The sequence below is a fragment of the Malurus melanocephalus genome, unplaced genomic scaffold, assembly GCF_030028575.1.
Source record: "Malurus melanocephalus ecotype Western Australia unplaced genomic scaffold, MMel_1.1 scaffold_67, whole genome shotgun sequence".
Lineage (NCBI taxonomy): Eukaryota > Metazoa > Chordata > Aves > Passeriformes > Maluridae > Malurus > Malurus melanocephalus.
In genome coordinates this window covers 1674620-1691405 of record NW_026623299.1, presented here as the reverse complement: position 1 = coordinate 1691405, position 16786 = coordinate 1674620, and the positions used below count along the sequence as shown (strand labels likewise).

Here is a 16786-nt window from a genome sequence, read left to right as displayed (position 1 = left end):
GAAAATATTTTACAACAGTGGCAATTATCTCTGCATCACACAAAATACTCCAGCAGGACCAAAACAAGTTCTGCACTGATGAATCATTCTGTAATAAAAGCCCTCTTATTTCTTGGCAGGTCTTAAAACAAAATTCYTCTCAAATATACAGCTTTTGGCCAGGTACTGAGTACAGGAGAATGAAAAATGGGAGAAAGCTACTGAAAAACTGCAACATTACTGGAGTTTGTCAAGAGATATATGTAAGGAGCACTGCATTGCTTTGTTGCCTCTCTTTTTCTGTATTCAGACGAAARAAAAGTAGCACTGATGGTTCTTAGGGATTTTGGAACTATGTCCAATGCACACAGGGTCTCTGAATCAGGCAATGTGATACAACAGAAAGCTGAACCAGAAAGAAGGAAAACAAAACATATTCATATGAGTCGGCATAAAGTAAGCCAGAAAAAAGATGTAGATGCAAGTCTGTGCAGAAACGGTATGAGAAATCAAAGCCTCAAGCAGTGAAACAAATCCCTGAAATACAGCAGAAAAGAGCTGGCAAAGATTTAAAAATTATAAATTAATGTAATTAACACCAGTTATGCTGAACTGATATTTTAATATGTGTAAGAAYGCCTTGATTGTCTACCCTAGCACCATGTTCTCCATTTGTTTCACTTAATGATTTAAATGCCTTTCAATTTTTTGTTATTTTTGCATACAATGCATTAGCATTTCTGAAGTGAAAGAATTAATTTTGAAAATTACAAAATGGTACAAAATATATCAGGAATATATTTTAAATAAAAATGCTAATTTGGTATACCTTTAATTTTGATTTTCCCWCTCTTCTTTCCTAAAATGTCACCTAGCTTTAGCAGTGAAGCTGCAGAGAATTGCAGCATGCCCTGAAATTGGTGTCAGACTGATAAGTCTATTCTCTGCCTAATTAAAAAGAGGACTGGTGGGCAGCAAACTGCTTTAGAAATATCCAAATTAGTCTTTTTTTGTCTAACACATTAGAAGTGACAATTTTAGGACTTTAAAAGAAAAATAATTCAGGCAAAAGTAGCCCAGGATTATTTAAAGGGAGCATTTTTCCCCATAAATATTGGGCAGAAACACAATCTTCAGAGGTCTGAGCTAGTGAAAGTATTTATACACTTTTCTGTATCCTTCTCCCACTTCATCACACCACTCAGTACTTGATTTTAAATCTTAGGACAGAAAATAACCCTCCTAAAACAGATGTATTCGAGAGAACACATACGAAGCAGGAGCGTTGCTCATTTTTCAGGATAGCTGTCATGTTAATTTATTTCAAGAAAAAAAAGCCAGTTGGATTTTTGGCATATGGGAATGAGTCATTGCTAGAGAGACTGGGGAAAAATGAAAAAACACCAGATTCTTATGTGCTGCATGGAGGATGAGGGTGCTAAGAAAGGCTGCACTTCTCAAACTATATTAAGCTATTAATTTGTGTGTTGATTCAYTGCACACAAGTGGATTTCAACACATCCAGACTTCTGAACTGAAAAATCCAGCATTGTCCTGCTTGGAAACAAGGTGCACTCCAAAATGAGATGTGTTTTGCTGTGTTTTATTTACAGCAGCAATTATTCCACAGATAAAGGAGGTACCACCAAAAGTCCCTGGCGCTGCAGCTCCGAGCTGCACAGAAGAGTCTTTCAGAAATCCTCACTCTCARAGCAGCAGGGTCATTCTTTCGAGCTCGCAGTTCCAGAAACCTGATTTGCAGCAACCAAAAATTTCCTCAGGGCTCAAGTTCACCCAGAAAGATTATATAAAGCACTCTTACCAAGAGACTCTTCTGAAGGYAGAGGCTTATTCAGACACTCTATTCTGAGCTGAAGTGAGTAAAAAGGTTTTAATTCGTTTGTATCCGAGTCTGGTCTGTATAAACCAGACTGAGCTGACCTGAACATGTCTGCTRAAAAACACTTCTTTCAAGACAAACAATCACTCCTACTGGCACTAAATACAACTGAAAGAAATAAAAAGCAAAGTTTGTAAAGAGCCAGGACTAAAAGCAGATTTATTTGTGATAATGTTTATTTTATTGGAATTAAACAGGAACACATGCCTATGCTGTTATAACACACTCAATGGTTTAAACTTCAAAACATTTTGAGGGCAAAATTTATGAGGTCACTCATGATGCTGAGAGAARAAACAATGATTGGAAGAGGATCCTGAAACAGGAGACAGCACRCATGAGGCTATGAATTAATTCTCCTGCTCAAATCAATCCCGTGTCTCTGCTGGACTCTGGACCCTGTTTTGTACACTGAACTCGAGAAAATGTGTCCAGAATTAGAGATTCACAACAAACTCAGCAAGTCTGATGGAAGGTGTACAAAACTTGAATTGTAAGTAATGATTTAACCCCCCAAATTTATGTATTTTATAAAAGCAAATTGAAGGCTGGCAGAGAAGAGAAGGGAGTAATTTATCCTCCAGAACCTTATTAGAATAAGCAGTAATGGGCAGTTTGCAAGAAATCTGGCCAAGAAAAACACTTTAAAGAAATGCTTAACTATACAAAACAACATGCTTGGGCATCTTGTTCAGTCTTCAGTAAAAGATTAGGCAAAGATCTCTCATAAAAGACAAATGCACTCTTATCTTTTTTTCAGTCAGGATAAGGACTAGAGGAGATTCCCTTTCAGTCCATGAAATCCAATGTTATAGAAGATGAACATTAAAATATTTTTTCTCCCTCGAAAGCTTAAAAAAAWTTCTACACTACCCAAGGTATTTAGAGTTAAATTTAATTCTCCTAAACCAGAAAACATCAGCCAATACTACAAAATAGTAATAGGTGAAAAGCAGACTGGTAATTCAAGACTTAATGATTCCATGAAGAAAGAAAAACTGAATAGCTAATCTATAATCTCAATATCATAATGTATTTCCATACCTTTGTTACAGGATATACCAGACAGGAAATTGAAAGTAAACGGGAAGARACATTTAAAATTTATAAGAAGGGTTTCATATCCTGACCACAGCTCTGGATGTGATCTGGTGACAATTACATCTGGCAGACAGACAAGCAACTGTTGCTCAGTGGAAAATGGGATTATCTTTATTAGCAGGCTCCTAAAAACTAGAATATCCATTTAGTCCCCTGCTTCAAAAAAAGATTAAGAGTAATCTAATCTGCAATGTTGAACCCAGTACTCTCCATTTAAAATTACACTGGAAAGATCCAGTGCTCTAGAAAACCCTGAGGMTGAAAGAAATCAGTTTCTCTGCCTGCCATGCACTTCCCAACACCTTCCTTTAAGCAGGATTTACTGGACTTTCTGGATCATGACACACAGTTAATTCGATTAGATACAGAGAAATCAAAGTCAGTAATTTAGATTTGATGTTATTTCATGCTGGTATGTATTTGTACAACACATGGGAGGCTTAATGATTTAAAGTTATAGACGAAAAGAGGTTTTAAAACTGCAAACATTAAGAGAGGTGCACAAATTCATTTCTTGTGACCCTCATCTTCCATTTCTCAGAAATGGGAAGATGTCTACAGTTTACAAAAGCAACAATAGCTGCAGTTTATTCCTCAGATCTGCCCCTGAAGACAACTCTCTGCCCTGTATCTTAARGAATGGAACAGAAAATTGCACTGCAGTTGTTGGGCAATACCATTAGAACAGATAAATCTCCACAATCATTGATCCAGTGTGGTTACAAACAAACAAAACAAGCCCCTGGTATTCCAACTAGACAACAAAATGCAATAATCTCTCAGCTCACCTACTTATTTACAGAAAAAAATGGGGAAGGGAAGTGTGGGTAAGGAAAAGAGAGAAAAAAGAGGATGGTTTATCAACAAGATAATTAAGATTTTTAAGATTAAAAATGCTGAAATACAAGAATCTCAAGCATGCTGGGAGGGATAATGATGGCATGCAAAGAACAAGTAATAGCCCCTTCATTCCAAGGAGTTAAAGACAACAGAGAGACATYTTTTCACTTTTAAATAAATTCAAGTTCATGTGAATGGACTCACCTCAGTATTCTGACAAGTGGTATTCAATAAAAGCTCTTTAATAAAACAGTGTAGAGGGCAAGTGAGTATTATACTTACTGGTAATGAACCCATGATGGACCAAGGGTTTTCTTAAACTGAGTCAGTCCCACAATATCAATGTAGATGAGTTCTACAATTTTATCCCCCTGGGTTGGGCAGCCAGATCTGTTCCCTACAACCTTCTTCATAATTCTAAACAAAAAAAGAGAGAATATGAAAACACATTACTTTCCAAATACCTTGAACTGATTCTGTATCCAAATAAATACTATTTATACCAATAATTCCAGTTTCAAAAGTAGTTTTACTCTGTTTCAGAATCACAAACCATAGAAGAACACTGAAATGCTAGAGATGCTCAACATTTATTAAAGAAATATTTATACCTCAGTAAMCACTAATTTTTGCTAAAAATCTCATCTAGTTTAAGCAAGAGAATAACATGTCTGAAATGCTTAAAAACAGTGTGCTTTGAAATTATTCAAAATAATTTCTGGCTTCTATTGACAGCTTTATAGCAYAAGAGCTCTCTATAAAACAATGCTGTCATGTTAGTAATTAAAAAAAGAAAGCTGCAGGAAAAAAGTACACGTGTTCAAGCTTCAAACAGATGTTTTATGTCTGGTGCTGAACTAGCTGGCAAAGCAGGACAACCAAGAGTGAGGAGCAATTTGACCTAACACAAGCAATTAACTCCATCACAAATAACATGTTTAAAGAACTTAAACCTTTATTTTCAAATGAGATACTGGGTGAAGAACAGCAGAAAGTGATGCAGAGGACACAGAATTAGGCTAGTCTGTAACATTTCCCATTGCAGCTGGTTAAAGCACCTGGAATTTTAGAGACTAAGCTGCTTAGTCTGAATTTTACAACATTCATTTATAAAGTCCCAGGAGCCTGCAGCTACAATGAAAACACATTATCCTTTCCATGGCACATATACTTAGCTCATGAAAATAAWCTTATCGTCTGTTTAGTGAATTATCACTTGCATTTTATGCTTCAAGAAATTATATACTGTTAATAGAAGCTTCAAGAGTTTACAATTCTTTTCTTTTAATTCCAGTTTCAAAAGCGAAAGTAATCTCCTTACTCCTTGAGCTCTGCCAGTGAAGCTGAAATCCTGATGTCATGGCCCAGTAAGTACAGAGATGTAATTAAATCACTCCACTGGACTAATTCACCAAGTGGGCCACCGCTAAACGCATTTTCTGCAATCTTGAATCCAGATTCTTTTGTCAAAAGCCCCAAATGAACAAGGACCTGGAAAGGAAAATCATATGTTTGTATTATCGACATTAAACATGCAATTATTATACCTTACAGAAGCTTTTCTTTTGATCAAATTCCAACTATGGCCAAAGGGAAAAAAAAAAAAATCAATGAAGACAATCCAGTACTTCCACCCAAATAATTTAATTTTCTAATGAATACAAGGACTGAGAATCTCCAGCAAGGAGCTGAGCTGGCCAGGTTTAAGAGAGGGTTGAAATATAAACATGCATGGGGCTGCTGCCACCCAGGACTGGCTCCAGAAAGAACAAGGAAAGGAAATGTAGTTGTGTTTACAAGTTTTTGCTTTATCTTAACTAGTTGAGGTAATTAAGAAACAAATTAAATCTAATTACCTAGATCTTTTCACTTTCAGTATCTCATAGCTTTAAAATTGAACTCACTACGGGAGGTCTAAACTGATTTTGTCCAAAGTTGTTGTCAACTTTAAGTCTATGCAAGTTCAAACCTGAGGTACCCCATTTCAAATCTCACTTTTGGACAACAAAGATGGAAAATTGTTTTTTCCTATGACTTCATAAAACACTYCAATGTCATCAGCTTGCAGTAAATTCACAGTTTCTCCCTTTAGAAACTTCTGCTTTATCCAAAACTAGAGGTCAGAAAACTTACTCCAAGATTGACTCATGCAAAAAATGTAAAACTCTGTGAAGCAAACCCCCATTGCACCATAAAAAACACCAAAGTACTTCTTGAAAAGAGTAAAAATATGAGCCTTTTTAGACATATATGCTATTTCTACTCTGAAGCTACATCTGAAACAAAAATCTCAAAAGAGCCGATATAACTGCGTGTGACAGGAATAAAAATGTTCTCATTTACCTTTTTCCGCTTTCTTTTCTCCAAATTTTSTTTTTCTGCAAGTGATTTAATGGCTTCAATCCAGGTATCAGCCATTCGCCTGATGCGCAACATCATCCACCTGAACTCCTCGTGCCTCGACATCATTTTGTAGAGATTATCAAAGTTGATACGGATTTCAGCCTTCAAGCAAAGCATTAAAAAAAMMMMAAACAAACCCAAACATTAGTTATTCCTCAGCACACTTTCTAGAAGTRAAAAAACTGCTCAAATGTGAATTCTGTGCTTTATATTCTTCTTAAAAAAAAAAGAAAAGAAATAGAAATAAAGACACACTCCAAGCACAAGTCAAGATTTTGGTTCAAATATTAAASACACACTTAAACAGACACTTCTAAGTGACATGAATTACTGTTATTTTTATTAGTAGTGCTTGGTAGCCTAGAATATATTTGCACTGTTTCACAATGCATTTATTCCTKCAATGAAACTAGCTGGCAATGAAAGATCTGGTTTTGTTCTTGTGTTTCAAAATGAGGTTAAGATACAGAACAGTAGGCTCAAGATTTATGTATATCATGAATCTTCTAAATACAAGGAGGTCTCCTATTATACCAGAAAGGAAGAAACACTACCAGGGTATAAATTTTATAGGAAATACTCKTTTTGAAGCTAGACTGTTCCAAGATCAATTGGTTTTTACAAAATGAGACAGCCTATATCTGTATTATGTAAGCCGTGTTCATATACAGCTMAGCAATTATCTTAAATTTACCCAAGTGCTACATAATTAGGCTGTAACAATTTAGAWACAACTCTGTGTGTTGCACACTTTTTAAAGGGAAAAAATTAGGAGTAATCAAAATGTTACTACAAACCTGAAATGGATACAAGCCTTTTCTATTAAGGCAGTTTTGTAAATAAGGCCCAGATTTTTGGGACAATAAAAATGGACATTTATGCATATACTTAACACTGGTGAGCAGTCTGCGGATTTGTAATTTTTCTCAGTATCAGTGCAGAATATTTCATAAATTTAGACATGAAAATGTTTTTAATGAAAATTTACCACCAAGCACACAATACAATGATTGGATACATGAGCTACATGTGTCAAGGAGGATTCTTTTCAGATTTGAAGAATTGAGGAATAAAAATAGCAAATTCTAATCTTATTAGGATTTACGTGGCACAGGATTCCATGATGTTTTGCATGAATCAAAATTGCTGAATTATTTCTCATGTTTGGCCCAGTTAAGGACAAGGCTGTTCTTACCATTGTTTTTTGATCAGTTTCTTCATTAGGATTTTTTGCTCTCCAAGGTAAACGAGGACACCAATTTTCAACCTGTAAAACAATCACAAGAAAATAAATAATTCTACTTTATTTTCAGCTGTTTGACCAAAGCCTCCAATCACTGCCTTTATATTACACCTTTATATTAACCCCATGGCTCAAATAAGGCATCAGCTCATAATAACGTGATCGCTTYAAGGTAAAACTGCTTTTTGCAGGAAAACCTTAAGATGACATTTTGCAATTCAATGCTCTTTTAACCCAGCAAATTTGCAACCAAAAGTCACATTTAGATATTAATTCACGATAATGAAAACAGAAGATCAAGACAAAGGTCAACTGTTAAATGCTCAAAACACAGTTTCTCTGAGCAGTTCTTAAATGTTTTCAAGAAGTTTYTTATTCTTCCAGACCTTACAAAAATATGTATTTTGGAACATTTCTATCTCTCTAGAATATCTTTATAAAAAGAGAAGGATCCAAGTTCTACCTTGTAGCAATSTAGACCAAAAAATATGAAACACCATAGAATCAAAAGCCACCATGTTTGAAGGCTATAAATAAGGTAATTATAACATAAACAACAAGATTCACAAATTTTAACAGCTATGATTCTYAGAGAAATGTGATCAATGTAAATGCAATACTTCTACTATTGTCTGCTAGAAAAWGAAAAAGGATAACAGGGAGTAGTCAGTGAAGAAGCAGCAAATGGATGCAAGTCACTGAGARCTCCTTTGCTCTCCCCAGGGATCTTGCCTTCCCTCAGAATCCTCATTATTYATATGCCCTAAGAAATAAGACCATTTGCTGTGGGGAAGGAGAATCTCAGTGTTGGAGGCAAACCCAWGAAAACAGAAACATGACTGTACTGTGGAAAGGGGGAAATGTAAAAATTTATCAGCTGGCTGAGATAGCCCATCACTACTGATTAAGTTCACAGCCCCCAGAGAACTGGAAGTCAGAGTTGCTCTTATGGTTCCTCCAATCACAGACCTGTCAAAACACAATTTTAGCTTAATCATGCTGCAGCAAGCCTGGAGCATTACAGATTAAAGGCTTAAGATCATACCCTGTGATTGCCTGGAAGGCCAATCACATGAAAATAAATGAATAGCCACCCTAACCTCATTAAAGAGAAGAAATGTATCAAACTTGGGCTCCTCAAACAAATTATACAAAGGYATTTTGAATGCTATGACTTAACCTACTCAATGCGTTTAATACATTTGAAAGCAGTGACTTATCTTTGAAAACATCTGATTCTCCAGTGGTCCTCAGTTCTAGAACCACACCAGAAACAGGAGCAATTATCAATCCTAACTTTTACAACTATAAAGTCGTGGCAGAAAAGAGTTGCAAGCTCCACATTACAAATCATGCAGTCAGAAACTCAGTYTATTTTTTTTGTTTGTTTTAATAACACAAATTTTGCATTATTCCTAGCATTAGAACTGATCTAAATTAAGAGATGACATTTCAAGGACTAGTGTACTTGCCCCTTTCTGACTTCATGTATTGCACATTGCACCACAAGGCATCCTAAAGGAACTGCAGATTTTTCAGGGCTGCCAAGGACAGTTAGCTGCACGCCTCACTGACTGAAAAACAAATTCAGTTCTTTTGTCCTTTTAGAAATAGTCCCTCTAGTCTAAATTAAATTACAGTAATTCTCATCATAAATAAACACTTAAAGAGTAGATTCAAGGCAGTATCAGTGTCTGCAGTTAGTCTGGCTCTCAGTTTTCCTTACCGATCTTTTGCAATGACAGCAGACAGCATTATATCACTAAAGTGGGTCTAGATGGAAACTCCATCAGAAATRTATAAATACCTCAGCTTTGTATTTGTTTAGGTGCAGAATATCTACATACAAYAAGCCCTAATTTTCAGCAAGGTGAGGGTGGGTAGTGATGTTCAATTGGATCCTGMGCTTCAACTTGTTCATTCAATCATTTAAGAACAAACACTGAAGTTGCCTCCAAAGAAGGAGTCAGGACTCCTCTTCCCCCTTTCCAATACTACCTTCCTCTCACTGGGTTACCATCASTTCTTTCTCCAGCTTATTCTCTCCATAGCAACTTGCTGTTGCACTGCCATGTAAATGATTTAATAGGAARGATGTGATAGCAGACAGATTAGCAGTTAAAGATGACTGTTGGGAAGCACCAACTCTAGATTTGAAGACAGACCATTTTTTGGATGAGTGATACAAATGCTAAGCTATTATTCAGAAYACACTATATTTATCTTTGCACTGTCACATTTTTGAATAAGACCAGCTGTGCCTCCTATTCCTGGTGCTGAATTCAATGCCAATCACATGCATTAGGTAGTCTTTGATCTTGCTCAGGAAACCGTGTCCACCTGAGAAGTCGAGTGTTCCCTACTTGGTCTGGAATCACATTAGTCACAGCACTGCCTGGAGTATAAACAGCCAGCTCCTTAAGGTTAAGTTGCACAGCAGTTTAGAAATTCAAAACTTAAGTGCTACATGATTCCAGACACTAGAGAAAAGCTGGTGTTCTGAACTGCTCCGAGGTGTAAATGGCTAGGTTTAGGATGGGGAAAAAAACCCCGAACAAACCTAATGAACTTGAAGAGTACTTGCTTTATGGAAGCTTTGCAGCACTCGACTTTTACAGAGCAAGTACTTCAAAGCAGAGTTTTAAGAACTTGGCAAACATCTGTAGCACTGGAGTAGTCTGTGCATCTTCCAAATTGAGTCAAAGCATACTCTGCCAGCAGCTCTCCACATCCAGAATTTCAGAAAGATCTTTATTCTTTCAAAGAGTCTCAGTGGGAGTGRAACAAAGCAGAAGCTGAAGGGTACGCTCTGAGCACTTGGGATAATCTTCATTTTGGACTCTGCCAGAGGGCAGATGCAGCCCATCCACAGGGAAGCTAAGACAACTTTCTTTGCACACCAGGTGAACACAGCACTGCTCAGTGTACGGTGAAATGCTGCTGTGAAGTTTCTTAAGTCAGTACCAGAGTGAAGAATATACCAAAAAATCTATTTCAATTTATTAGGCAGTATGAAGGCAGGGAGAGACCTTGAGATGCTACAAATCCCGTTGAGAAWTGATGTGAAAGAACTGCTCCCATGGGGAAGGTGGCTTTCTCAGCTCCTGTATTTTGTTTTCCTCAGAGCCAATCACTCTGAAGGGTTACAGGATCTATGGTGTGCAATGACTGCCTGCCTGTTTGGTGCAATGGAGTGGGGTACAGGCAGCTTTGGATTTGGCTGTTTCAGTCTCAAATGTTGGGTGTTAGGTACCCACAGCCCCAGTGACACTGCAACACAACATTTCACACATCAAACAGCCTCTCGTCTAACTTCAGTAATGTGCACTGTATTTGATTCATCTTGTACACCGGCATTTATACCTTTTCCAACAAGTCATAAAAAGACTAATTCTAGTTTAAGGAGACAGAAAAAATAACTGAGCCTATATCACCCAAATTCAGGCCAATCCACCAATAAAAGTCAGCACTTTGTCCCAGAATTTATCACTAGCATTTCAATTTCTTAGGGAAGTGCAAGATGACTAAAATAGTCTGAACTTTTGCTGATTTACATTTTAGACAACAACACTGGTTTTGTCAAATTTCTGAGTATTTGCATAGAATTGAAAGAAGCTGGTCTGATGTTGCATTACACTGAACAAATGCAAATCATTAACTCAGTGTCCAGGATTAGCAGCAGAAGCTGTGGAAAGGGGACTTCCCCACAGATGTGTGCAAACTGCAGTAAACTAGAAAACCCACAAGGATTTAAGAAACCACTATAATTCTGATTCCCAGGAATTTTCACTGAAATGTTTCTCAGACTACAGCTTGCTTGAATCCATGTTCAAAATCACCTCTGGTTTGTGTTTTTCTGCTCTAGCCCTCAAAGGAGAAGTAAGAGTGTGAAGAAAAATACTCCCACAACCAAACTATGCCTTGTCCAGTCTGAAGGACTGCAAACAAGAATTCTCTCCAGCCTTGTATTAGGACACATGCAAAAGCTACACGAGGACTGGAATCCAAAATAGTTTTAAATCTTTGGAGGTGTTGGATTCTAAGGTGGGTACAAAAAATTACATGTGCATGTGAAAGGTGAGCTGGAGAGCCAAACCCTGGGATTTCAGGGTGACCACCTGGGATTTTAGGGTGACCTGCCCAGCTCCAGCAGGTGTAGTGGGAGGTGACAACTTGCACCCCAGCTACCAGCTGATCACCAGGAATGGCACCAGTCCACTCCTGGTGAGCAAAACAGTCCTCTCAGAGAAAGCACATAAAAAAATCTATAAACCCCCTCCACTTTCTCCACCTTTTTTTTCAAAAGCTYGGAAACAGTGTGAAAAAGTAATTTTCTAGAAGATATTTTTAAAAGCTTCACTCTTCAGCTGCAAACTGACATTTTGCAGTGAAATATATTTTTGCACTGCCTAGAAATTAATTTTTTTCACATTTCTCCCCAGAGGCAATGCCATCCATGAAAATGATAACCCTGCCAATRCCATTACAGTGTTAAACAACTGCCTTTTTCATAACTAAATGCTAAGTTTAAAAGAAAGTAACTTTTCTCTTTGGACATCACGGTTAAAAGGAAGCAAGTTTAACTTGGTTTTTAATGTTTGGTCTCTCTAATCCCCATGTGGCTCTGTATTCAAGAGAATGTATGTCTGGATTTGCTATTCAGGCCATTTCTATCTCCTCTACTTTTCAGGGACTCCAGCACCATTTGTGTTCTGCRGACCAGAGGGTGGGAAGRCCCTGGCACAGGGTGCCCAGAGAAGCTGTGGCTGCCCCTGGATCCCTGGAAGTGTCCAAATCAGGCTGGATGGGGCTTGGGGCAGCCTGGGATAGTGGGAGTGTCCCTGGTTCTGGCCCATATTACACACCAAAAAGAAATATTTTGGGCTCCTTTGTTTACAAGTTTAAAATTAYATTGCAAAGAGTACTAGATGAGCATAGTATCCTAACTGAACTGCTTCAGAAAAAAAAATAGATCCCACAAGAGTATGAAAGAGCACAGGCACTTGTCACACTASATTGTAGAGATGATTTTAAGAGAAGAAGTACATACATGCATAATTTGATGCACATTGTTTTTCCAAACTGAGGGTGCACATAATTTGATCCATCTATTTTCAAACACGCRCATACACAACCATCTCACTCCTACAGCCTAACCGTGAAGTAAAAAAGAAAAATCTTAACAGTAATATCCTTTCCATTACCCTAATGCATTTTAATATTTCAAATCAGCAGTTCTGACTTGAGAGCTCTGTAGACACATTTATCATTCAGCTGTGCAACCATGCTATAAACTGTCAACTCTTCATCACTGTCCACTTTGACAAATTACTCTCGGAACAGCATTTCCAAGTTATCCCTAGCAGCCAACACACCTCATAAATCCACATCATTGTAGTGTTATTAGAATTTCATTTCATGCTTGCATTCGCAAACATTTAAGCTTTCAACCTCTGCTGCTGGACATTAATCATGAAATTAATCATAAGATTAAGAATGCCAAATTTAAACTCAAGGTTAATAACACGCTCACCCAATATTAGTTTTACATTCTGTCATAAGAAAACACTCTACAAAAAGAAAAAAAAAGGGACAAGACCTTTGTCTGCAGTTCCCAAATATGCGCGCAGGCTAATTGCAATTTTATTCCTTCACTAAATGAAAAGTTGACCAAATTCGATATTGATGCTTAAAGAAAAATTTCAAATCCCAAGACCCTTGAAAAAACAACCATTTGGTCTCTGAAAGTCTGCTCACACTTGGCTATGAAAGACCAATTATGAAAGAGCTAACAGCATCAACTGAGTTTTCAATACTGATGATCAGAGCAAATTTTCACGTAAAAATTGTGATTTAACAGAAATGCAAAGTAAGAAATGTCACTGAAGAATATTAGATTCTTACATTSAGTTGAGATATATCATAATTTTAAAGATATATCTGCATTAAAACGACGAGGCACCTGCTGGCTGACAGAATACTAATGACCAAAAATAACTCTGCTGATGCTAAAACAAAGACTTCTAGTAGAAACCTTAGATCAACTTGAGATGATTACAAAACCATCTCTAGCTGCTATGATAAATAAMAAGATAAATAATATAGTCATCCTGCATCTTTTCCTTCCCCAGCTTCACAGCCCATAAATAAATCAACACTTGGTGCTAGAAATGGAATGAGTCAAAACTGTGATTCAACCCAGCCTTTGTTATGTCTTCAGATAAATGTTTTGGACTTGCATTTAACTATTGCTACTTCAAGCAACACTCCCAAAAGTTCAGTGACAGCCAACTGAGTAAATCAACAGAATCTGCTTTCATTGCAACAGAGTTATTTATTATAACAGACTTACTGTTTTAAGCTCAGATATATAATTTAAAAACCCAGYCCCATCCTCCCAATCCTGCAGAAATCAATATTACTTGAAATCCTGCAACCACATTGCCTGATCTCAATACTACTTCTAAGCTCAGAGASACAAGATATCAAAATTTTACTTATAAGAAAGAAGGGGCTAAGTGATCAAATACACCTGACTGTTTCTGGCACATGCACTCCAAACCAGTGATAGARTTCATAATAATTGACTGACAAAACTATTCCTTGGAAAACAAACATAACCCAGGAATTAGGAAAAAACAACCAGGACAAACACCCTACTCAGCTGTGCACAAAACAGCTTYGGTTCTGACAGGTATCAAAGGCTTTAGCCAATGTATCTGCAACTTCACTCAAAAATGTGACGTTCTTTTTTGTTTTCTGTGAACAGATTCCACAATTCACAGTCTCTAAGCAAGAAGTGGCCATGCTGTTTAGGACAATGTACCATCTTGTATCACTTTCCAAATTTTCCATTCCAAATGCYTCCCTATTAATATCTCAGCAGCTGCATTAAAAGCAATAGAAAAAGTGTTTAAAGGCAAAGATCTCTGACTGAGCTTCAAACTTGGGTTTAACAGCATACCCAGCGTGGACTCCCTGGAGAGCTGCTGCTTACATCACTGCAGTTACAAACATTAGAATTCTCCAGGCTAGAAAACCCTGCAGAGTTTATGAATAATAGCAACACATTTAATAATTCCGTTTTAATAACTTTTTCCTCTTCACAAAATTTTTCTGAAGAAAATGACGATTCCTTTCAAAAGAAGTRCAGTTACCAAAATTGTTAAGGAAATTCCCCTTTGGCAGATTAAAAGATTACTGACCTCACTGAGGTAAATAAAAAAGGAGCATGTGGACCCATCTACACCGTAACTCGCATAACAGGGATCCGATCGCCACATATCTTTCATCCACTGCAACAAAACAAAAGACACAGTCTGTTAGGTTAAAGTACAACAAAATAACTCTGTTCCACACCCAACCCAAGTATAATGGAGGAAGTTGCAAAGTGACTATAAATACAGCAGTAATATAAATAAAAGCCCAGGAAATTTGTTAATAATTATCAGCATAGTGCATCCCTGTGTTCAGTAATGCTGGGGAAGCAACAACATAGCAGCTGTGAGCACAGCTTATGTAAACTGGCAGCCAAGCAAGCAGAAACAAATATCAAAAGGAGAATAAAACTGAGATCCAGACATTTGGCTGTTGCTGGAGTTGAAYGCATTGTGTGTTCCCCACCGTGATTTGCTCCCTCTGGAATTTAACAGATCATTTCAGTTACCGAGACTGAAACCTGCCAAGAATCTGCCATGTCTGCAGAAGCAAGTAATTAATTTCAGTTCATATTTTAATATTCAAATGATTTATTACATAGTCACTATGCAGCAAGTTTGCCAAAACAGATCAAAATGCAGACCAGAGATTCAAAATGTAGAGACTTYTAATTTCAAAAATACTTGGGTATTTAAGCAACCAGAAATTTTACTATTGTACCCCACTAAATATAGAATCACAAAATGTTCAGGTTGGAAGGGACCTTAAGGATCATCTCATTCCAACACTCCWACCATGGGCAGGGACACCTTCCATCACACCAGGCTGCTCAGAGCCTCATCCAACCTGGCCTTAAATTTCAGGGRTGGGGCATTCACAATAATAAAGCAGCATCCCTTACATTTGAAACACACCTTGGGGGAAAAAAAAACCTTAAAAACCTCCATCTCTCCAAGTTTGGTGGGGTTTATTTCCTCTGTTTTTCTTGGGGATGGGTGAGATTTTTTGTTGCCTTTTCTTTTTGCCTTTCCAACTTAAGTCTGAAAGCTTGCGATATTTAGCCTTTTGAACTGCATTATTAATAAAACAGAGGATTTATGTAGAATCCACTGTGAACCCCAGAGTGCTCTGGTTGCACACTTAGGCACTGCCTACTCATGAGCTGAAGGGGCAGGACGCTTCCAAGAGAAATGGGGAAGAGAGGAACCAYGCAGAGCTGTGGGCAAAGAGGAAAGAATTGCAAACAAATGCCATGCTGAAATAGAGAAAGGGCTGGAGTGAGGTACCACACTGGAATCACAGTATTGGGGTAGGGAAACACCAAATTACTCATCATGGGGAAGAAAAAGGGGCTTTTTCAAAAGCAGACAATTCTGACTAACAAGACAGCATTCAAGTATTAAGGCATTTCAGTAAATGACATCACATTTTAATATGGCAAATCTTTCCTGCTTTAAGAAGATGCCAYGTTATTTCTCTGCAGCAGCAGTATTAAAGGCTTGAGGTGAGCAATGCTGTAGTGACACACAGTCCTAAATAGCCCATTTCTTGACTCAGTTGTTCCTGTTTTACACCACTGAGTAGTGGCCTCTTGCAACATATGTTCCATTTTTAATGGAACACACCTAAGATTAAAACCAGTTCACTTACCTTTATTTTCCCTTCACAGTGAGGAAAACCATCCATAGGAGGCAATTCACACTGTTCCTGGGCTCCATTTATGAGATCTAAAGAGAAACACAGACCATAACTGAGCTTCATTTCACAGTTCTGACAGATAGCCTAATGAATCCTGCCTTTTATTTTCATGAATCCACAGTCCAGACTGACTCAAGGGTCCTACTGGGTAATATTTGTTATAACATTAAAACTCAGTGTGCTCTTTTTTGACCGTACAAGAAAATGGCTGCATAGATTTCAACTCTGACTTGAAGTAGAAATGCTGAATTATAAAATCCGATCTATGAAGACTTAAAAATTAAGCTAATGCATACAGAAAATAACAAGGAGAAAATATCCCTAATCAAAGTGTGCTTAAAACTAATAAATGGCAACAATTTGTTTTCATTTGTCAAACATTTATAGGATGTGTGCTGCTCTTAAACATACAACTAGTTTTTCAAGCTCTGCTATCACTTTATCAAATACCCATGATCTGAAAC

General features: G+C 37.3%; 1 protein-coding gene across 1 annotated transcript in view; it reads right to left on the bottom strand.

The window, feature by feature from the left end:
* MGAT5 (alpha-1,6-mannosylglycoprotein 6-beta-N-acetylglucosaminyltransferase) overlaps positions 1-16786 on the bottom strand; it is a 101318-nt gene that overhangs the window by 37230 nt on the left and 47302 nt on the right. The window contains exons 4-9 of the mRNA XM_057366538.1: positions 16275-16351; positions 14672-14761; positions 7419-7490; positions 6164-6325; positions 5142-5311; positions 4103-4237 (exon numbers count right to left, since the gene is read on the bottom strand). Of these exons, the coding sequence (XP_057222521.1) occupies positions 4103-4237; positions 5142-5311; positions 6164-6325; positions 7419-7490; positions 14672-14761; positions 16275-16351 (706 nt within the window). The remainder of the gene's footprint in view (positions 1-4102; positions 4238-5141; positions 5312-6163; positions 6326-7418; positions 7491-14671; positions 14762-16274; positions 16352-16786) is intronic.